The sequence below is a fragment of the Talpa europaea genome (genome assembly GCF_964194135.1).
Source record: "Talpa europaea genome assembly, chromosome: 10".
In the NCBI taxonomy this organism is placed as follows: domain Eukaryota; kingdom Metazoa; phylum Chordata; class Mammalia; order Eulipotyphla; family Talpidae; genus Talpa; species Talpa europaea.
Genome location: NC_140077.1, coordinates 75610520 through 75633189, shown reverse-complemented (window position 1 = coordinate 75633189; position 22670 = coordinate 75610520). Strand labels below are relative to the sequence as shown.

At 59.1% G+C, this 22670-nt stretch overlaps 1 protein-coding gene across 1 annotated transcript; it reads left to right on the top strand.

Moving 5' to 3' along the window:
* Positions 1-5328: 5328 nt before the first annotated feature.
* On the top strand, positions 5329-22289 carry LOC311178801 (receptor-type tyrosine-protein phosphatase V-like; the record flags this gene model as incomplete). Its single annotated transcript, XM_084245533.1, has 30 exons — positions 5329-5647; positions 5842-6114; positions 6304-6567; positions 7305-7559; positions 7984-8259; positions 9600-9872; positions 11863-12126; positions 12306-12572; positions 12875-13156; positions 13499-13639; positions 13891-14101; positions 14567-14634; positions 15546-15672; positions 15817-15864; positions 16773-16866; positions 17015-17105; positions 17288-17364; positions 18250-18384; positions 19043-19165; positions 19458-19618; positions 19719-19854; positions 20165-20232; positions 20393-20480; positions 20557-20629; positions 20720-20796; positions 20926-21054; positions 21190-21300; positions 21392-21552; positions 21845-21980; positions 22174-22289. 30 exons carry the CDS (start codon positions 5329-5331, stop codon positions 22231-22233), a joined length of 4788 nt encoding a protein of 1595 aa, XP_084101659.1. The 3' UTR covers positions 22234-22289.
* Between the last annotated feature and the right edge of the window lie 381 nt (positions 22290-22670).

Genomic DNA, 22670 nt, shown 5'->3' with positions numbered 1-22670 from the left:
ACTGGAAAGTGAGCTCTTGGGTAGAGAGCCAGGAAGCTGGAGCAGGAGAGGGGGAAAGTAGTGGGGACTGGGGGTGGGGGTAATGGCTGTTCAGGAGGCCAGCCCTAGAAGATGTCTCAGTTCCCTTTGGGTGTCCTTGCTTCCTGCCCACTCCGTCTCCTCCTTCTGCTTAACAATGCCTGGACATTCACGGAAGCATGTGACCAAAGATGGGGAGGCAGAAGCCGCACCCCCTCCTGCCTCTCACAGCCCCTCCCTGGGCTGGGGACCTGGGACACTATTTTGGCCTCTCTGGTGTGGGAGCTGCCAGGAAGTAGGAAGACTTAGAGGCCCCTGCGAGTGGAGGCCCCTCTTCCAGAAACGTCCTCATTCCTGGGATGGGAATCTCCTAGACAGCTCTCAAACTTCGTGACTCCAACTGCTGACTCGTCTTTCAGAGTTAGGACTTAGCTTCAGGCACACGGGGCTCCAGGGGAAAGTGCCACAGCATTGAGAGGACCTGCGTGGAGTGACGGGCACATCAGCTCCAGGACCTCCGGGAGTCTCTGCACCTGCCTGAGGCTCAGTCTCTGTAACAGGGTGGTCCCCAGGAAAAGGGGAGGTTCCAGCTTCCCTGCCCCACCCAAGGGAGGGTGGAGCAGAGCAGGGAGGAGAAGAAGCTGGAGAGGAGACTGAGGAAGGAAGGAAGCAGGATGGGGAGCCAGAAGGAGGCCTGGAAGGAGCACGTGGAGCTGAAACATGTGAAGAAGCTGCTCTTGCTTCTTGGTGCTGGACTGGGTGAAACAGACGTGGGTGAGACTTGTGGGGAGCTTGATAATGGCAGCGTTTATCTTGGTTTTGATTTTGCTCCTTCTGTCCCAGACGTGCTGAGCCTGTTCTCCTCTTTCCCAGGGGTCCCCACCAGGAGGTGCCTTAGACTTGGGGCAGGCGTTTGGGCCTCAGCGGCCCTGCTTTGGGCCAACCCTGTTTGGCTAGACATTTACCCACGAGGGGATGGGTAACTTCGGGTGCTTGATTTGGAAACTATTCTCCCCCTTTTCTGTGTTGCACACTAATTTTATTAAATTTCCTTTCCATTGACGGTCTTGCACTCTGGTGTATGTTTTGTCTTGATGTGGCAAATGGCAGAACCTATTTAGAGCAGGCAGGTTTGGGATTCTGGGGTGCCCCCTCCCTGTCTTGTAACAGATTCTCTCTTCCTGGGGTGGGGAGTGATAATGGCCCTCCCCTCACCCCCACCTTCCCTGAGCTTATGAAGTGCTTTGCTTGGGAGCTGTTGTCAAAAAAAGCCTTCTGGGGAGTTGGGGGTGTGTGGCTTCCAGGTCAGGTCTCTCCCTAGACCCACTTCCTTCTCTGCTCCAGCTGGCTAGGGAGGGCTGCCTCAGCAAACTGCCTCCCTTCCCTAGTTGTCCCCAATTCCAGGGGTGGTGAGTCACTGCTCCCTGTCCTCAGTGTCAGAAACCCCTTGGAGGGGCGGGTCTATCTGGAATTCCCAGAAATCCTTGTCCCTGGCAGTACCTAAGGAGCAGGCCAGGCTGCTGTTAGCCCCAGAGTCAAAGGTTGCAGAAAGGGGGATCTTGGAGACAGACCAGTGGCTGGGAACCAGGACCCTAGCACACCCACACGTCCTTCTCCCCTCCCTGGTCCTCCCTGTTTTCTCTCTGGAGAAGCCCTAGGATCCTGGGTCCTCCCACACACCCCCCTCCAAATCCTGGGCCAGCCTAGGCTGGCTTCTTCCGCCTCAGCGGGCCCTGGCTTGTCCCTGAGTGTGTGGGGGAGATAGAGACACTGCGAGTCGGGACCTGGGAAGCCTCATCCGGGAGGCAGGGAGACCCGAGGACACCCACAGTAAGTGGGGCAGAGAAGTGCTGGGAAGGGGTAGGGGAGGGGGTCTGGGGCCCCTTGGTGGGGAGGAGGGAGATCCCCAGGCTCCACCTGGGGCTCCACCTCTGCGCTGGCCATCCCAGATGCCCATCCCCCTGCCGACCCAGTTTCCCTGACACCTTGTGGGTGCCTGCTGGTGAAGGGGACTTTCCCTGGCACTCAGCCCCCTGCTGAGAGGACTAGTGCTTCCAGCAGTTCAGCTGTGGGGTAGGGGCTGGGGGGCACGGGGAGCGTGGGGGCGCGGGGGCGCGGGGGCACGTGGGTTCGGGGGCTAGCCTGCCAGACAGAACGCTGATCTTTGCCAGGTCCCTGGGAGGAGGACTTCAGGGCAGAAGAGACTCCCTTTTCCCCCCAAGCCTGCCGCTGCCCCACAGCACAGCCCTCTTCCGCTGCCGCCCCGGACACCCCCAGGTGCTCACAGATGCCCCCGCACACACGACCATCCAGATAGGATGCGCACGCTCACGGCCACGCTGGGTCCACACACACGTTCGGGCTGCTCGCTCATGCCCACGCCACCTGGCCAGTCCGTGCCTCTCCCCTCCACCTTCCCACAGCCTGGTCAGGGGACCAGGCCTCTCTGCTGACCTGCCCTAGGAGCTGGGGAAGAGCCGGAGGCCAGGCCTCCTGGGCCACCCTGCAGCTCTTGGGCCCAGTGATTACCTTCCCCCAGCGTGGGGGCTGCCCAAGGCCTGGCTTCAGGCGTGGGAAGGGTGCAGGGGAGGGGCCGGAAGGTTGCTGCTGGGACAGCTGCGGGAGTGACCACACGGGCACAGTTGGGAGCCAGGACGCCTGGACCTGCAGCCTGCCCTCCTCCGCCCCACAGCTGACTCTCTTCGGAAGGAATCAGTAAGGTGCTTTGAGACCTTGGGAGGACCCCAGGGGTTCTCTAGGGAGAGGATGTGAGTTCCTCTGTGGGAGTGGTTTCCGGAGAGCAGAAACAGCCCTGTGGTACCTTTTTTTTCTTTTCTTTTTTTGTGAATGGAGAGGTTTGGGCTGGGGAGGCGGCTGCTTCTCTGCTGGAGCCTCTCCGTGCCCTGTCTTGCCGTCCCTTTCCCATCCCCAGGGCTGTCCCGGATCCGCTGTCTGTGGCAGGTGCCTCTGCCAGGCTCTGCCATAGGACTGTGCGTCTATGCCATCCCCCACAGGCTCCTCTTCTGTAGGGACTCTTGGGAAGTGTCTAAGATGCAGCCCTCCCCCAAAGTCACAAACAGCCTCGTGTCCTCTATTTCTTTTCTGGACTAGGATGCTTCCGCCCAGCTCCCCCCTTTGTTGTTGATGTTCAAGTCTCTTCTAGGAGGAGCAAAGTGAGGTACCCCAGGTGAGGTGGGCTGGGGGTGACAGGGGGTGATGTTTTCTTCACCTTTCCCTAGACTTTTATATCAGTTTCCCCAGTTGCTCCCTGCTGCTCCACCTCTTTTGAAAGCGCACGCATGCATACCTACATACACACACACACACACGCACACACTCGCATTCTCACCACACTCGCACACACACAGCCTGGAAAATCTGATGAGTCTGCAGTGCCGAATTTCCAGGCCCAGGTCCAGAGGCCGGTGGGCGGCTCTGAGGTTGGGCCTGGGTGGAGAGGGGGAGGGGCAGGCGCCCCTGGTTCTGGCTGGAGTTGGGCGCCAGGCTGAGCTGGCCTCCCTGCAGGCCTGTCCTCCCTGCCCTCCTGGCCCCAGAGGGGGTGGCTGCCCCAGAAGCTGTCTCAGCGCTCAGAGCTTCTCTACCTGCCTGTTTGCTGCAGATGCCTCCTCCCCGCTTGCTGAGTTAGTGTCTGGGTCTGGGCTCCCTTCCCAGGACTCAGGGCCATTGCTTCTGCTCTGCTGTCCCTCCCTCCCCTCTTGCCTTGGGAATGGGGTTAGGAGCACATTCTGGGAAGGGGGGCGCTTAGCAGTTCAAGGCGAGAAGCTGGCTCCAGGTTGGTGTGCAGTGAGGCCTCAAGTCCATTGTCTTCCAGGCCAGGCCTCAAATAGACTCAATGGATCGGGAGCAGGGTGGGGGCTAGGAAAGGCAGGGGTGCCAGGGTGGGTGCCAGGGTGGGTGCCAGGGTGGGCACCACTGACCTAGGAAGAGGACGGGAAAGGCAAGCAAAAACCCTAGGGACTCAAATATTTCCTCAGGGGGTTCTCAGCTGAGGGGATCCCACCTGGGGAGGTTAGGAGCAGGACTTGCCACGTTTATTCAGTGCAGCTGGAGTGCCAGGTTCAAGCCTGCTCCTCTCCTCACATCCCGTGAGCCTCGGGCTGGGCTCCTCCCCTCTCTGGACCTCAGTGTCTCATGTGGAAAATGAGGTCTAGGGCCGGGGTGTCCCAAGGGTCAGCTGGGCTCTTCTGGATGCTAACTGCTATGTCAGCCTTCAAGACAGGTGCTGCACAGAAGCAGGGTGCCACATGGGCACACAGATGGGGTACACACAGCTGACCCATTTACTCTCACCCAAAACACATATCCACTTGCAAAGCCATGTCTCCTCTTGGTCTTCCCCAAGAGCACAGGACATTCTCTTCCCTGGAAAGCCAAGGGCTGAAGTGGGGTGGAGGTGGGGAAGCAGAGGGGCGTGCAGGCTTGTCTACAGTCTGCGAGTTGCAATCCCCTTCCACCTCTGGGCCCCGGGCCAGGCCCCACCTCTCTCCCCTCCCAGAGCCTCGCCAAGACTCGGGCGGGGTGGGGGTCAGACTCTCGGTTGGTTTGAGAGGCAGCCCCTTGCTCTTGGCTGCCTGCTGTCTGCCTGAAACTCTGCCTTCCTGCCTGGCCTGCCTGCCAGTCAGCCAGCCAGCCAGCTGGGCAAGGGGAGGGCTTGGGAGGTTGGGGGGGGGCAGGCTCCTCCTCTGCTGCCTCCCAACTTTCCTTTGCAGACTTCGGGATGAGGACCCCAATCCTGTTCTTTGCCCTCCTCTGGCTCCAGGGCTCTTTGGCCAAGGTAAGGTGGGCATGGGGGTCAAGTGGGAGGGCACCCCACCCCCCTCAATTCCAGGGCTGTCCAGGCCTCCCACTTCTCTGTGGGCTCCACAGCTGGTCTGCATTAGGCGAGAACAGAGGCTGCTCCTTCCCACCCACCAGCACGGAGGACAGAGAACAGACGCTCCGTCTGCCCAGGGCTGCTTCCCGCACCTAGGGTGCCCTGGGGTGATGCCCTCTGGTCCTGCCGGGGGAGTGTCAGACAGAAGGAGAGCTTCTCTCTGCTCCTGGATCTGCCCCCCACTGACTTTCACAGAGGTCTGGACCCCAGAGGCTTCTGTCCATCTCCTCCCTTCTCCCTCCCCCTACAGGAAGACGAGTGCCAGTCCCTGGCAGGGAGCCCGGGCGGGGACAGTGGAGGTGGGTGTCTTCAGAGGGCTCGGGAGGCCTAGGAGGTGGGGAGCGCAGTGCAGGGCTAATTTCTTTACTCCAGATGAGGCCTCTGCTCTGTCTCTGGCTTGCCTTCCCTCCTGTGGGATGGAAGGGGAGTTGGGAGATGCTGAAGGCGCCCCCTTTTCCCCAGGACCACCTGTGGAAGTGAACGTCAGCAGCCTAGGGAGGCCCCCTGGGCTGGTTCTGAGCTGGGTGGCCCCAGAGCCAGGCGGGTTGGAACTTGCCCTCCGCCTCACCCAGCTGAGCCCCTTGGGCTCTCCTGAGGGGCAGCCACGCCAGGCCCACACCAACGCCTCCAGCTTTGAGTTCCGGGACCTGGTGCCAGGAAGCCGATACCTGCTAGAAGTGACCATCCTGCGGCCCTGTGGCCAGAACACCACCACCGTCCTCACGGCCCGCACTGGTGTGTGGCCTGCGGGCTGGGGGCAGTGGGGGCAGGTGTCGACTGGGGTCTGAGCAGGGGCCGCAGGGGCAGGGCCACCAAGGGGCAGCTTCTCTGAGGACCATGAGGGCACAGTGACCCAAGCAGAAGGCCTCACAGCAGGGAGTGACACCCTTTCGACCCTGAGTTTGGTGCTTCTCTCTGCCCTGACACAGCCCCATCGACCGTCTGCGACCTGCAGCTTCTCAGCACCCCTGGGAGCCCATCCAGCCTGGGGGCCTTGTGGGGTGCTGCCCCCGGGGAGCACGATGGCTACCAACTTCACCTCTCCCACCTGGAATCCCAGACACTGGCACATAATGTCTCCGTGCCCCCGGGTACCCTGGCCTACAACTTTAGTGACCTCCTACCAGGTAGCGAGTATGTTTTAGAGGTGACCACCTGGGCTGGCAAGCTGCAAGCAAAGACCAGCATCCACCAGTGGACAGGTAAGGCAGGTGCTGGGCCAAGCCCTGGGGGGCCGCCAAGCTGGGAATGGAGGGGACAGTCTGGAGCCTCTTCTGCAGCATGTCGTGATGTGACCTGGCTCTGGACTCCCTGTTGCCAGTGTTGGTGCCATGACCTTGGCCCGAGGAGCTTTCTCAAGCCTGGCTTTGCTATCTCCTTCCTTGCTCCAGCTCCCGAGTCTCCGGATCAGCTGGAACTACAGGCCCTTGGAACCAGCGCCTTGAGAGCCTCCTGGAACGGCTCTGAGGGGGCTGCCTGGCTGCATCTGCTGCTCATGGACCTCTTGGGGGGCACCAATGTGACGGCAGTAGTTAGACAGGGGGTCTCCAATCACACCTTCCTTCACCTCTCTCCTGGCACCCCCTATGAACTGACGCTTAGTGCTGCTGCTGGGCCCCACTGGGCAGAGGGACCCAATGCCACCGAGTGGACCTGTGAGTGCTTGTGGGGGACAGGGGTATAGCGCTGATGGGGGGCCCCTTTGGGATCCTATGAGAAATAGCGGAGCTCGGAGGGAGCACCTCCTTTTGGCCGTGGTAGTTGCCCACTGGGAAGATGAGGGTGGGGGTGACAGTCACCTCGAGCCCTCCTGGGCCTGGCTCTGTGCTGGTACTTCCTGTGCATCATCTCATGTCGTCCTCAAAACGGCCTGCTCTATGCCATTCACAGTAGCCCCGCTTTGTGGTAGTGAGAGCTGAGCTCCAGAGAAAAGGGTCTCAAGGTCAAGATGAGGCCAAGATGAGCTTGCCGGGCGGGATGCCGGCAGAGCCCCTTTGACTGGGCACTGCCCTGGGGTGGTTAAGAGGGGAGCAACCAGATGCCTGGGTCCTGAATCTTGTTTCTGCTACGCACTGATTGCAGGTGTCTGGCCAAATTCTTGCCTTCTCTGTGCTTGGGTTTCTGTATCTCTAGTGGGAGGTGACGCTAGGTGTGCTGTGCACAGCAGTGCACAGCAGCAGAATTGTGGGGAGTGTGAGACACTGTGCTACACGGACACTCGGTCACTGGGTGACTGTTGCCCATGGCCAGATCCTAGGACTCACCTCAAATGGAGTGAACAGGGGCTGCAGGTGTCCAGACGAGGCGTGACCTACCTCACGTAGGAAGCATTGGCCCGGAGGCTTTCCTCCTGCGCTCTCGCGAGATACTGCATTTGCTCCTTTCACTGCAGATCCCTCTGCCCCCCTGGACCTGGAGCTCACTCCCCTGCCCCCAGAGCTCCGGGCCTGCTGGAAGGCAGGGCCCGGAGCCCGGGACGGCTACTTGCTAAGGCTAACCGGCCCAGTTGAGAGGAACACCACTCTGGGCCCTGGGGCCCTCAGCGCCACATTCCCAGGGCCCCTGCCCGCTGGAGACTATGTTCTGGAGTTGAGGGTTTTGGCCGGACCCTATGATGCCTGGGCCCAGGCCAGTGCCTGGCTGGATGGTGAGTCTGTCATGGTGGGGAACAGGGAAGGGCCTGAACAGGGGCATCTGCACCAACAGGCAGATGGACCCTCACTCTGCGGGGCTGTCTCCTGCCTGGATTCCACACTCAGTCCAGACAAGGCAGCTGCAGCTGCAGGGCCGCCAGGGAGCCTGGAAGGTGAGGGCCTCTCTGGCACCTGGGGCCACCCAGGTCACTTTCTATGGCCAGTGCCCGAGCTTGCAACAGGTAGACCTTGTCTGTCTCTGGGAAGCCCCACCCAGAGCATCCCAGGCCACACGATGAAAACCAGCTGCAGTGTCCCCTCGCCCTGGGGCTGGGAGTCTTGGCCTCGGGGATGGAAGCTTGGAAGGGGAGAAGCCTCAGACAGCTGGGAAGGGCGTCACAGTGTGTGGCCCCCTTACCAAGCTGCCACTCTCTTCAGGACCCCTGCCACCACAGTCGCTGGAGGTCCAGGGCAGACACAGCCCCTCTGACCTGACCATTGGCTGGGCCTCAGCACCAGGGCAGCGGGAGGGCTACAGAGTCACCTGGCACCGGGAGGATGGCCAGACATCCCTGGGCAGTCTCGTCGACTTAGGCCCGGACAATTCCACCCTGACGCTGCAAGGTCTGGTGCCCGGTTCCTGCTACACCGTGTCCGTGTGGGCCTGGGCAGGGAAGCTCAGCTCCAGCATCCAGAGGGCCGGAGCCTGCACCCGTGAGTTCGAGGCTGCAGCTTCCTTTTCTCTCTGTGTGCCTGTGCCATGTTCTCTGTGCAGAGGGTCACACGGTGGGAAAGAGGCTCTATTTGCAAGCATTTTCCATCTCCTCCCACCTGGTTGGCTGTCCAACCAGCCAACAAATGTTCAACGGAGACTTCCTGCTTTCCACGTATAAGGCTAGATGTTCGGGTTAAAAATTATGAACAAGACCTTCTGGGAAAGAAGACACAAGTGAGCTGACCCTGACTCAGGATGGTTTGACTTACAGGTCTTTGAGTTTCTCATGGTGAGAAAGTGATTCATGATCAGTAGACACTGTATTTCAAAGGCTGACTTTTAATCTTCTCAGACCAGCAATACGATGCCCTCGTGGTGCTGGGCAGTGGCAGGAGCCCAGCTCAGTCAGCCCTGCAATCACGAGGGAAACAACCAGACTCACTGTTAGTGTAACGTACAAGAGGCGTTCAACGCTTGACTCTAACACAGGCTGTCTTGATGACTCTGCCCAGCCTTAGGCCTGTGTGAGCTCCGAGCACCCTCCAGGTGGGCGGGGCTGAGCACTGATGTTTGGCAGATGAGGCATGGCAGGCTCCTTCTGACTAACCATATTTTCAATTTACAATGCAATTATGGGATATCATCCATCAGAAGTTGAGGAAGATCTGTATGCTAAAATAGAACAATGTCCATTATGTTCTATAGTCTATCATACTAAATGTGAATGCATTGGTAGGAATATACACATGTAGTCTGAACCGTACGAAACTGCATTCTCAGATGAAATCAATGAATATTACATATGGTTCAAGCTAATCTTTTAGGGCCTTTGAAAGGGGAGTCAGGAAGGGTTACTGGAGGAAAGTGAGCTGAGAAACTCATGGGTCTGAGTAGGATGCCAGGGTGGGAGGCAGTGGGGAGGTAGGGACATGGGACGTGGGGGGGTTAGGGGTGGCTTGGTCTAGTGGCCAGGTGCACCGTGGTCCCCCCTTGAAGGGGGGCATGAACATTTGTGGGAAATGAATGTGAGTGGATAAGCTAGAGTCCAGGGCCCTAGGGGTGCAAGAGAGCAGGCTGGGTGCTAGTGGGGGGCCAGAATTTGAATAAGACACTGTGCCCTCAAGGAGCTGACCCGTTTGGGAAGCTGGAAGGAGTGGGCATCTGGACAGAGACACTTGTCATTCCAGAGGTTTCCCTGTCAAGGACAAGGGAGTGGGCTTAGAGTCCTTTGGGGCTGGATTTGAGGCTGGCAAAGTGTGGAGCTGCTGGGAGGTGTGTGGAGAGGGAAGGAAAGGCGGGACTGGGTTGTTCCTGATCTGATTCTTCCTTGCTTTTGCAGTTCCTGCCTCTCCAACCAACTTGAGCCTGCACCCTGCCTCCCAACCCTCTGTCCTGAGGGCTTCCTGGAGCCCCCCACCAGGGGGCAGGGATGGCTTCCGCCTTCGGCTGTACCATTGCAGGCCCCTGACTCTGGAAAACGAGGCCACTCTGGCTCCAGAGGCTCAGAACTTCTCCTGGAGCCAGCTGTCCCCAGGCACTGAGTTTCTGGTGCAGCTGACCACGCTGCGGGGAGTGGATGAAAGCAGCAGCGCCAACGCCACAGGCTGGACGCGTGAGTACCCTCTGCAGGGCCCTCCCTGCTGCCACCCTGACCGACTGCTGGTGCTCCAGCCTATGACTGCTCCCCAATCCCTAGGCTCCAGGAGGCCCCACCCCATCATGGGGAGTGCTCTGGGTCCCCGGCCCCTCCAGTGTCCTGGAAGGCAGGCAGAACCCAGAATTTTGCTCTGGTGCAGTGGCCACAGGTGTGCATTCTCCATGCTCCTTCATGGCTGCCACTGTGGAGTGGGAGCACGGGGACCCAGTCAGGACCTGGCTTCTACCCCCACATCCTGGCCCCGTGCCTGCAAGTTGTTAATACAACAGAATAGCTCAGTGTTCTCTCATTGAAATCTCACAACAGCAAGCAAACTATGGTGACCTCATTCCACAGGTCAGGAAACTGTGACTCAGAGAAAGACAGTGACTTGCTTGGGGTTGCTCAGCCCTGCATGGGGAGTTGGGGTGCAAGCTCAGACAGTGTGACAGTGTGATGCAGAGTCCATGCTCCTGACCACAAACTACTCTTCTGAGAGGAGCAAGGGGATGGGGGCCCCAGAAAGTCAAGAGCCGGGACTCTACAGGGAGGTTCTTTCCTTTCACCCAGAACCTCAGATCTGGGTTCGAAGCCCCCCTCATGTGTGCTCCTGCTTTTTCTGCTTACTGGGTCCTTGATGGAGCTGAAGAGGAGGGATGCTCCCACCCCAACTTCACCCTTCTCAGTGGAAAGGCACCCCCCTCCCCATGCTTCTGATTTGGAAATAGTGGTGGCCTGGGAGGCAGGAGTCTATGCCTCAGCCCCAGAGCAAGCCTTAGCCCTCTCTGATCTGTTTCTTTTTGTAAAAGTGGTGCAAATTAGTTGAGTGGGTCAGGCTTGTATGACTTCAGGTCCAGGGCTGGGGGTTCTACCTGGCCCCCAGACACCTGCTGGCCCTTTGAAACCCTATCCACTCACATCCTGGTCTGTAAAAGCTCCTTGGGTTGGGCCCTTCAGAATTGGGCCCAACTCTGTGCTGCCAGGCCTGCGCTGGCTAAGACAGGGGGCAGGGTAAGAAGAACATGAGAATCATTTGATGGCTTAACACTGAGTTGTTTCTCTGCTGTCTGGGATCATGTTGCCTCCAGTCAAGTAGAATCCTGGGCCCACTTAACACCCTGAGCTGATGTCTGGAGCTTCTTGGTCTTTCCAGATTGGGCCGAGGATGGAAGGAGAAGTGGGAGATCTTTGAGGGAAGAAGTAGCCAGAGGTGTGAGGTGGATTCTTTCCTCCCGCAATGGTCTGCTAGGGCTGACGCGCTGACGGAAATGTAATTCCTCCTGGCTCAGGGCGTTGGAGGTCAGATCAAGGGACTGCTTGGGACAGCTCAGCTGGTTCTTCTCTTGGACTCGAGGGAAGCTCTCTCCTGGGCTTGACCCCGGAGGGTTGTCTTCTGTGTTTCACAGGCCTTCCTGATGTGCATGTCTGTGTCCAAATGTCCTCTATTTTTTTTAATAAAGATTTATTTATTTATGCATACAAGAGCTGGGGTACAGGCCACGGGTGTGGGGATGAGAGGATTCACCAGAGACAGAGTGGGGAACAGAACAGGTTGATTGACTGAAATACACTAAGGGGAGCAGCGGGTGAGACAGGAGAGGTCTGCTGCGCCATGTGGGTCAGCTCCCTGGCCAGGGATCGAACTCGTGCTGCAGAGGCTGCGGACAGCTTCATAGGCTGCGTCTTAGCCCCTTGAGCCCCCAAGGAGGCCCCCAGCATCTTTTATTAAAGAGAACGTCCTTTCCCCATTGTATGGTCATGGCTTCTTGTGAGGACACCAGTCCTGTTGGATTAGGACCTCACCCTAGTGACTTCATTGCACCTTAATTACCTTTCCAAAGACCCTATATCCAGTCCAGTTACTTTCTGAGGGGATTAAGACTTGAACATAGCTTTTGGGGGGATACAGCCTCAGCCCAAAACACCTTCTATCTTCATCCCTCCCCCCATTTTGCTCTCTCTGCAGCCCCCCTCGCCCCTCCTCTGATAAATGTGACCAGTGAAGGCCCCACCCAACTCCGGGCATCCTGGGCCCATGCTCCTGGGGGCCGGGACGGCTATGAGGTGACCCTGTACCAGGCGGGGGCCCGGAGAGGCGCCAAGGCTGTGGGGGCCGAGGTGGACAGCGCAGGCTTTTCGGCTCTGATTCCTGGCACTGAGTATGAGGTGGAGGTTGTCTCCCAGGCTGGGCCCCTCCATGCTGCACGGGTCAGCGCCTCCAACTGGACCTGTGAGTGGAGGTGGGGAAGGCGAGAGGGGACGAGATCCCTGGGTTCTTCCCTCAGTGGCACTAGCACCTCCTTTTGTCCCATTTCTCAACTTCTACACCTGAGAGCCCCATGTGGGGCCAGTGAGCCCTTGGCAGGGTACACTGTGCCCTCAGGGCTCACCTGGTCCTTCTCCCCACAGTCCCGCTCACGCCCAATGAGTTGCTGGTGTCCATGCAGTCCGGCAGTGTCGTGATCAGCCTGGCCTGGGCCAGCGGCCCCTTGGGGCAGGGGGTGTGCCACGCCCGACTGTCAGAAGCTGGGCACCCTTCCTGGGAACAGCCCCTGGCGCTTGGCCAAGCCCACCTCCTCCTGAGGGATCTCACCCCTGGACGCAACCTCTCCTTGTCCGTGCTGTGCCAAGCAGGGCCGCTCCAGGTGTCCACTCACCCTGTGGTGCTGCCCATTGGTATGTTGGCATCTGCAGGGGGAGGAGGCAGGCCCCAATTCAGGTCAGAGCACCGCCCACTCTATTCTGAGCCACCTGCTCCTCCAGATGGGCCGGAGCTCATCTTTGCCCCGGGGGATACGTCTCTCAAAAGCTATGATGTTCAAAGGCAGACGTTGTTTCTCCATGGGGCCAGCACCCCCTTTTAAGGACATAAATGTCTGGCCCCTTTGTGCCTGCCAGTTTCAAGAGCCCCTGACTCCGATGCCCTCCTCTTGGAGCACACTGACACCCACACAAATCAGAGCCTTTGATTCTTACAGAGCCTGGCCCTGTGGAGGATGTGCAGTGTCTGCCTGAGGCCACCCACCTGGTCCTGAACTGGACGATGCCTGTGGGAGACGTGGGCACCTGTCTGGTGGTGGCGGAGCAGCTGGTGGCGGGAGGAAACCCTCACCTCATCTTCCAGACCAACACGTCTGAGGCTGAGCTCCTGCTGCCGCTCCTGACACCCGCCACCTCCTATCGCCTCAGCCTCACTGTGCTGGGCAGGAACGGCCTGTGGAGTCGGGCGGTCACCCTGGTGTGCGCCACTTCTGTGGAGGGTGGGCATCTCCAAGGCCTCTGCAGGCCAACCCCCTCTCCCCCTCCTCCTCTTCCTCTTGTTTCTTCTACTCGACCCCGCTGCCATCTCACTTCCCTGGCCTCGCCGCCAAGGGCACTCCCTGCTCCCCAGCCCTTTTCTGGTCCTAATCCAGATGCCATAGCTGTCTGGTACATGCTTTTGAGCCTCATGCTCTGGCCTCTGGTCCAGGAATCTTCCAGTTTTTGTTTGGTTATGTCCTCCAGCCACATTTTGCCAGGCGCTCTGAGAAGCCAGCCCTGTTGTCTGGTTGTTGGGCACCTCTCTAGGAGAACTCACTCCCCCTGCCCCTCTCCATCTCCAGCCTGGCATCCCCCAGAGTTAGTTGAAGCCCCCCAGCTGGAGCCTGAGACGGGGATGGGAGTGATGATCACTCGGGGCATGTTTGGCGAGGATGATGGGAATATCCAGTGGTATGGCGTCCTGGCCACCACCAACATGTCACGTGAGTCCTGGGCCCAGGAGGGATGGCTACTGCCTAGCTTACCAGGCACTGAGGCTGGTAAGAGGAAAGACTTGAGGCTGGCATGAATTTTGTGTCAGGAAGAGGGACCCAGAATATTCTTAAAGGTGGGGCTCATGTTGGATTATGAATAGTGGGAGCATGCTAGAGAAATGGGGTAGCCCCTCTGTGGCAGGGAAAGAGGCTTCGACCCCACTGCTGACCCTGCTCTTCCCCTCCCTTTCCTTTCCCAGTGACGAAGCCTCCCCAGGAAGCCATCAACCACACATGGTTTGACCACTATTACAGAGGACATGACTCCTACCTGGCCATCCTGCTTCCCAATCCCTTCTACCCGGGGCCCTGGGCTGTGCCAGGTTCCTGGATGGTGCCTATGGGTACAGAGAACTGTGGCCAGACCCAGGAGATATGTAATGGGCGACTCAAGCCAGGTTCTCAGTATCGGTGAGCACTACGGCTAAAGGGAGAGGGGGACCATTGTAAGTTTCACTTATGGGTTGTTTACACATTCTTTTAACAAAAGACCTGGATTGACTCAGAAAGAGAAGGCCCATAAGTGTCAATAGAATTATTCTGACTGAGCTTCCTGGTGGGCAAGGCATAAAGGGGAACACCATTTGTTACTTGGAAGGGAAGGGGGATGGATTTTGTTTCAACTTTCCAGGGCAATGCCAAGGATGTTCAGATACTATTTTGAGTGCTTCTTCTTGCTCTTACAATAGGCCAAGTGGTGGAAGAGATGGGAGAGGTGCTTGTTTTGAAGTTTTAGGTAGCATGATAGGTAACCTCTAAACAGGTGAGGGGTCTCTCCCTATTTGAGAGTCTATTACTCATGACTTCATTTCCTGGCAGGAGTTTTGTCTTCTTTGCTGCCTCTTTCCAATAGATGCTCCTGTTTCTCTGCCCCAGGTTCAGTGTTGTGGCTTTTACCAGATACAATTCTCCTGAGACCATTATTTCCTTCTCAGCCTTCTCAGGTAGGGCCAGTACCTGGCTAGGGCTCCAGCTGGGCCCCGGGGGAGGGGATTAGTGGGGGACCCCCATTTCTGAGGCTTATCCCCAACCAGCAGCAGAGGGACTAAGCTTAGGTCCCAGGGAGAACACGTCCCACTTTGAAGAGGTGGGAGACCCAGAACCAGAGATAAAGGTCCACCTGGTACCAGACTTGGCCTGGAGAAGGGTAGGAGACAGGGGGCAGGAGAGGCAGAGGCCAATGAGATGGTTCATGGCTGCCCACGACCAAACTTCCCCTCCGTGCCCTGCTGCTCCCAGACCCTTGAAGTTCTGGAACAGTTGTGGCTAATAGAATCCCCAGGCCAACCACACGTGGAAACACACATATCATTTAAAACCTTCTGGTAACTGTGCTAAAAGGTAAAAAAAAAAAAAAAAAAACAGGTGAACTTAATCTTAGTAACATTTGCTTTCCACCAAGATGTCAAAAATATCATATCAACATGCGACCAATTTTTACAGATTAATGTGCTATTTTGAATCCTTTCTGCTCTTACTAAGTCTTTGAAATCCTGGGTGTATTTTGTGCTTAGAGTAAATCTTAACTTGGAGCAGCTACAGTTCAAGTGCTCAATAGCCACATGAGTTAGGGCTTCCAGTTTGGAGACAGACATCCTAGGAGGCCCAAGAAGCCAGACTTCTCCCTCTTTCCTTTCGTTAAATGTGTCAAGGAAGGGTAGGGTCTTTGGGGCATGCTCAGGAGCAGGGGCAGCGTGGAGAGTGTCTCAACGGACATTCTTAGTTCCCATCCAGAGCAGACCCCTGACAGCATCTCAGGCCTGGCCTGGGCATCTGGGGTGTGGCCTGGGAATGAAGGTGGGTCTGTAGGAAGTGTCACAGACTGCTGTGTCCACCTTGCTTTTGCCTTCTCTAGAGCCCCGGACCAGTGTCTCCGGGACAGCGATGTCTCTCCCTGTGGTGGTGGGCATTGTGGCGGGCTGTGTCCTCGCCATCTGTGCTGTGCTGGGCCTGCTGTGCTGGAGGCGGGTGAAAGGGAAGAGGTGAGTGAGAGAAGACGGGGGGGGGGGGGGGGGGGGGGGAGCGGGGGGGGGGGAGCGGGGCCGGGGAGGAGAGGCATCTTCCCCAAGAGGCTGGCCAGCCCTGGCCCCTGGGATCCCTCTCATAAGCCTCTTGATCCTCCACAGGGCAGAGAAGAACCGATTTTCCCAAGAGCTGATGGCTTACAACCCTCGGTAAGGGCTTTCCCCTCCCGACCGGCCATGCTGCCTGTGTTATGGCAGATTAGGCAATGGGACATTTATTGTCTAAACAGGGGGACACTTTGCACTTTGCAGCAAGCAGGGAGTGCAGAAGCAGGAGCTTGCTAAGTGGTTATCTGGGTGTAAGTCAGGTGTGTGGCCTTGAGACCCTTTATCGCTGCTCCCTGGACTTTCAGTCCTCATTGAGGCCTTGTCTCAACAGAACTTCAGACATTTCCCAATCGCCGGCTCCCCTGCAACTGCACCCCAGGCCGGGGGTGCAGCCTCTGCCAGGGGTTAATCCGTTCCCAGCACCTCACACGTCATCACAGCTTCGCCAGGCCTTTCTCCAACTGCCGGAGCCCTCCCCTCCCCTCCACCCCTCCTCCCCCCTCCTCCTTCCCCCTCCTCCTCCCCCCTCCTCCTCCCCCCTCCTCCTTCCCCCCTCCTCCACACTCCTCTTTCCCCCCCTCCTCCCCCCTTCTTCCTCTCCCCTTCCTCTTCCCCCTCCTCCTTCCCTCCTCCTCCTCCTCCATCCCTTCCGATTTTCCCTTGGCTTCCTAGTGAACCGACATCAACACCAGCTGTGCACAGAAGCCTCCCCCGGACCCCGCCAGGGGGCTTCCGAGATCCGTGTGTGCTTTCACACGCAAGGGCTGATGCCCCTCCCTCGCCCTCTGTGCCTTCTTCATCTTTCTGTGTGGGAACTTGGCAGCCCAGACGTTGCTGCTGCCCAGTGTGCGCCAGCTCGACTTCAGGGGAGCCCAGGGCTGCTCCACAGTGGGCAGCTGTTGGCTGCACATTCAGGACTGACCTGGCTGCTTGGTTCCACCAGCCACCTGGGCACAGGGCAAGGCTCTGCCTCCCAGGCCCTGCACCTACCCCTCCGCTTCTCCCACCAGGCGGACCCACCGGCCAATCCCAATTCACAGCTTCCGGCAGAGCTATGAGGCCAAGAGTGCGCATGCCCACCAGGCTTTCTTTCAGGAGTTTGAGGTAGGCCCATGCTGGCCTCTGCCTCACAGGAGAGAGGAGCAAGGGGTGGCTAGGGTGGCTAGACCTACCCTGAAGGTGGGGGAGCTCCCAGCTGGGGTGGGGCCAAGTGGGTCTGCTTCAGCAAACAGCACCTGCCCAATCTCTGCAGGAGCTGAAGGAGGTGGGCAAGGAGCAGCCCAGACTGGAAGCCGAGCACCCTGCCAACACCAGCAAGAACCGTTACCCACATGTGCTGCCCTGTGAGTGCCGGGAGCTGGGCTGTGAGTGCCGAGCACTGGGCACGGGCAGTGGGCAGTCAGCAAGGGTGGTGGACAGTAAGCATGGCATGGAGAGCAAGCATGGACAGTGGGCCACAGTCTGGCCTGGGAGAGGGAGGGGCTGTGTGTGGCAGGCACTGAATGTGTGGCTTCACCCCCTGCAGACGACCATTCCCGGGTAAGGCTGACCCAGCTGGATGGAGAGCCTCATTCTGACTATATCAATGCCAACTTCATCCCAGTAAGAGCCACCTTTGGGTCTTCCAGGGGGCATCTGCAGGGGAGGCCAGCTGGCTTGCGGGAGTGCTGCCCTGCCCTCGCCATATCAGTTGGGCACGAGGATCACTAACTTGTGTTTCTTTAGGTCAATCTAGCAGGTATTTATTAAGGGCCTACTGTATGCCAGGCACTGTGCTGGACCCACAGGAGCAGAGAAAGCTGTGTTCTACATCCCTTGAAGAAGCATGCAGTGTGTGTGTGTGTGTGTGTGTGCATGTGGCATGCTCCATGCCATGTGACAAATGCTATAATAAGGGGCAGAGCACAGTGATCATGGAAAAGGCAAGACTTGGCCCCTCTGAGGAGTTGAGGAAGTTCCAGAGGAGGGACGTTTGCTCTCTTGAAGGATGAACAGGATCTTGCTAAGTGCTGAGGACTTTCTGGCTAGAAGAACAGAGAGGCGGTGGGAATGTGCAGGCGTGTAGAGGGGTGTCAGGCGGTGACACGAGATGGGAGAGATAGACAGGGCCTTTGAAGGACCTGATTGTTCTGCTGAGGGCTGTGGATTTATGTGGTGGGCAGTGGGGAGCTGGGGAGGGTTTTGAGCCTGGAGAGATGCACTTTGGTTTTCAGAAGTGTTGGACCCATGGGGAGACCATTTCTGGGGTGTCAGAGACATGTTATTTTCATGTCTCTTTTTCTTGCTCCTCCTGGGGGCCAGGGTGGCGTTGGTGTCTCTGAAGCCGCCCCTCCTAGTTAGAGTTCTTGGTGCACCCATGAAGTTCATGCATTTGCACCTTTGCATGCTCCCTGGGGGGTCACACCTGGGGTATTCACTTCCATGTGCCTGCAGGCCTGGGGACTGAAACCTCACCTGTAAACATGTTCCTGTTCTCTGCACCCACAGGGCTACACCCACCCTCAGGAATTCATTGCCACCCAAGGGCCTCTCAAGAAGACTCTGGAAGACTTCTGGCGGCTGGTGTGGGAGCAGCAGGTCCACATCATCGTCATGCTGACCGTGGGCATGGAGAACGGGAGGGTGAGGCACCTTGCACTTCTCTGAATGGCCACTGGGTGGCACCTGTTCTCCCTGCGGGAGTGGCTGGTCCAGGTACCTTAGGTTTGAGAGGGTGGACAGGCAGGCTTGAGACCAATCAAGAGGTGGGTGGGGTCCCCAGGGCCGGCCCCTGAGGATGGGAAGGAAGGATGAAGGACCAGGTACTCAAACTCCCATGTTGACTCAGTTTCCACCGGCCTCTGCTGTTTCTCACTGTCTCTGCTTGTCTAGGCACAGGAGGGGCCCGGGGTTAGGGGAAAGACTGGGGTGAGGACTGCATGGAAGTGGTGGGCACCAAAGACAGGCCACACTGCTGCTCTCCCCACAAACCCGGTGGGTGCCTCCTCTGTCCTGCTCGACACCGGGCTCTGGGACAGGAGACTTCCTGCAGGAGCTGGAGTGGGAGCCAGGCCATCCGGCTTCGAGAAGGAGCTCAGCAGCAGCCTTGAGGTCCTGAGGCAATGTGAGAGGCCCGGGAGTGAGGCTGCTGGCGTCCTGCCAAGTGAGAGAGGCTCTGGAGGAGGCCTGGCAGCTGGGTGGGTACCGAGAGCAGGGTCACAGAGCACTGTGGAGCGCTGGCGCTGGCGGTGAGGGGCTGAGCCCACGACCCCTCCCTCCCTGCTTTGACCCCCTGGCCCAGGTGCTGTGTGAGCATTACTGGCCGGCTGATCCCAACCCTGTCACCCATGGCCACATCACTGTCCACCTCCTGGTGGAGGAGCCGGAGGACGAGTGGACCAAGCGGGAATTCCAGCTGCAGCATGTGCGTGCCCAGGGCCCAGGCGGGTGGGGGCACTGGAGCTGAGGCTTGGAGAAGACCCCCCACCCCCCCCCCGCCTCCCCTCAGCTGCTTTCCTTCTGAAGATGGAAAACAGAAGACCACTGCCCAGAGAGGCTGGTGGAGAGGGGCGGGGCAGAGACTACCCAGGAGGTTGGGAGAGGCCCCAAGGGAGACATCCTCTGCCCTCAGGGTTTGGGTGAAAATGTTCAGTTAGGACAGTGATCCCGGAGTGAGGAAGATGGGGAGAAGCAACCTGTCCCCCCACCCCTCCCAGGTTGCCCAGCAACAGCAGAGGAGGGTGAAGCAGCTGCAGTTCACCACCTGGCCTGACCACAGCATCCCCGAGGCCCCTGGCTCCCTGCTGGCCTTCCTGGAGCTGGTACATGAGCAGGCGCATGCCACACAGGGCCCGGGGCCCATCCTGGTGCACTGCAGGTGAGGCAGGTGGGTGGGCGTCTAGAGCGGAGGAGGGGAGGGGGACTCTGGAACCGGGCAACCCCTCACCCGCTCAGCTTCCCTGGGGTTGTCCCTGCAGTGCGGGCGTGGGCCGCACCGGCACCTTTGTGGCCCTGTCGAGGCTGCTGCAGCAGCTAGAGGCCGAGCAGATGGTGGACGTGTTCAACGCCGTGTACGTGCTACGGCTTCACCGGCCACTCATGATCCAGACCCCGGTGAGGGCTCACTGGCTGGCTGGCTGGCGGGTGGGTGTGGTGGGGCCACTGAGCCTAAGTACCCCGGAGGAGAAGGCGGGGGGCAGGCCGAGGCCCCTGGGGAGGGACTTAACTCATCACCCTCCTAGCTGGGCTTTTGTTTCCTTTCTGTAGAAATGGGGAAAGGGTAGGCCCCCCCAAATGTTGACACTGAAGGGCAGCACGGGAAGCTCCCAGAAGGTTACTGTGGGTGGGTTGGGGGTGGAGGGGAGCTAGAACCCCCTCACTGGTGGCCCTCTCCCCAAACAGACTGACCCCCTTATCCCCCCAGAGCCAGTACATCTTCCTGCACAGCTGCCTCCTGAACAAGATTCTGGAGCGGTCCTCTGGCGTCTCTGAGTAAGTCGCAGGTCCTGGGGGCCCTGGTTGGGGCAGGGGTACAGGTACCCTGTACCCTCCCACCGACCTGCCGATTCCCGTCTATGGGCAGAGCCGAGAAGACTGGAAGCGGGAGCTGGGGAACCCCGGGTGCCTTCTCCCCTCTCCGCCCCTCCCCCAGGTCCCAGCCCATCTCTGTGAAGAACTTTGCCCAGGCCTGTGCCAAGAGGGCAGCCAACGCCAATGCTGGCTTCCTGAAGGAGTATGAGGTGTGCTTCAGGCGGGCGTAGGTGGCGGCAGGAGGCTCCTTCCCTGCCTAAGCTCAGGGTGCCCTTGTCCCCGCAGCTCCTGCTCCAGGCCATTAAGGACGAGGCTCCGACACCCCCTCCTGGCTACGAGCGGGACTGCGTGGTTCCCTGTGAGCACCTGTGCTGGCGTGAGGGTGGGCCCACGAGTCCAGCCTGGGTGGGAGGTCTCTGGTAGCCTCACCCTCACCCTCTTCCCTCAGATGACCATTCTCAAGCGCTGTTTCCTCCGGAGGAGGAGAGCCCCCCCGACCAGCTGCTGGAAGCCTGGCTCTTCCCTGTGAGATGGTCCCCTGGTGCCCTCTCTGCCCACCCATGCTTCCCAGGCTGGACGCTTGGAGGGCCCTAGAACTGTGGGGTGAGCGGGGACACCCCTGGCCCCCAGAAGCCAACCCTCTGTGCTCTGCAGGGAGGGTTTTCTGGCCGTGACCACGTGGTGCTGACTGGTCCCGCAGGGCCCAAGGAGCTCTGGGAGCTGGTATGGGAGCACGGGGCCCACGTGCTGGTTTCACTGTGCCCACCTGACACCAGGGAGGAGGTGAGGTAGCACACAGTGGAGGGCAGGCTCAGGGCTTGGAAGGGATGGGGGTTGTCTGTGGTGTGGCCTGTGCCCAGCGCATGGGCAGAGCCCCCAAGAGCTGCCCCAGCACCTCTGACTTGGTCCCCGTCACAGGAGTTCTGGCCGACAGAGACACAGCCCATCATCATGGATGTGGTGACGGTGCACTGGGTGGCGGAGAGCAGCACAGCAGGCTGGCCCTGCACCCTCTTCAGGGTCACACACGTAGGTGTTGGGTGGTGGGCAGAGTGGGAAGTCCCGTGAGCCTTCTCTCTGCCCTCTCCAGCGCCCGTGCCCACTGTGACTTTGTCCCCAGGGGGAGAGCGGGAAGGAGAGGCAGGTGCAGCGACTGCAGTTTCCGCATGGGGAGCCCGGGTGTGAGCTGCCCGCCACCATCCTGCTGCCCTTCCTGGCTGCCGTGGGCCAGTGCTGCTCCCGGGACAGGAAGAGGCCAGGCACGCTGCTCAGTCACTCCAGGTGCTGGGGGCCAGAGTTCTGGGGGAGCAGGTGCCAGACCCCCTCGCTGCCTCTCCAGCAGGCCCTCACGTCTCGCAGGAGCCCTGCTTCGGTCATGGGTCACAAGGACAGCCTCAGTGCTCCCGTTGCCTCTCTCTGTCCCTTCAGGGATAAGGCGCTGTTGGGTTATTTACACCCTCCATGTGGGGGTCCAGTATCTTTTCCCAGTCTCTAGGCTTGGGTTGGGTTTCCCCACATACCTGGATACCCCCTGCCTCCCCAGGGACCCCATCCAACTCTAGGTCAATTGCAGCAAGGGTGTGGCCCAGCTGGGCACCTTCCTGGCTATGGATCAGCTGTTGCAGCAGGCTGGCGCTGAGTACACCGTGGACGTCTTTAACGTTACCCTGCAGCAGTCTCAGGCCTGTGCCCACATGACCCCAACGCTGGTGAGGGGCAGCTGGGGTCTCCACTTTGGGTGGTGGGGAAGGTTCTGCCCCAGCGTCGGGTTACCCACTTGTGGTGCTGCCAGGCAGCCACCAGGTGGCGCTGCGGACCACGGCACTCTGGATTGAAGACGGGGCCCTATGTCCGTCAGATCTGGGCAGACAGGGTGAGGCTCTTTACCCTGTGTGCCCCCAGGAGCAGTATATCTACCTCTACAACTGTTTAAACAGCGCACTGGTGGACGGGCTGCCCTGAGCTGCGCTGGTCACGGTAGCCTGCTGGCTGGAGGGCCAGCTCCAGCAAGTCCCCCCTGGCCAGGCTTCCCTGAAGGACCCTGTGTTGTCAAGGGGCAGTGCCTAGAATAAAGAATGTGGCCAGCCTGAGGCTGAGTGTGTTCTGTCTGTCCACCCTCTAATGAGGAAAGAGATGACCTCAAAGACTTGTGGGCTGTGGGCCCAACATATGGCTCTGGTGGGCACACATGAGCAGGATGGGGGTGGCTGGGAGCTGGCCACTGGCTTTCCGCCTGGAGCAGCCCCCTTCCCAATATCTAGTTTCCCAGTTTTTTCCAACTTTAGTCTCTCCACAGTCTTGGGTGCCCTGGCTGTAGAGCCCCAGTTACATACAGTACCCCCCCAACCCCTTTGCTCCCTCCACTGCCCCCTTCCAGGACACATGGTAGAATGAAGCCT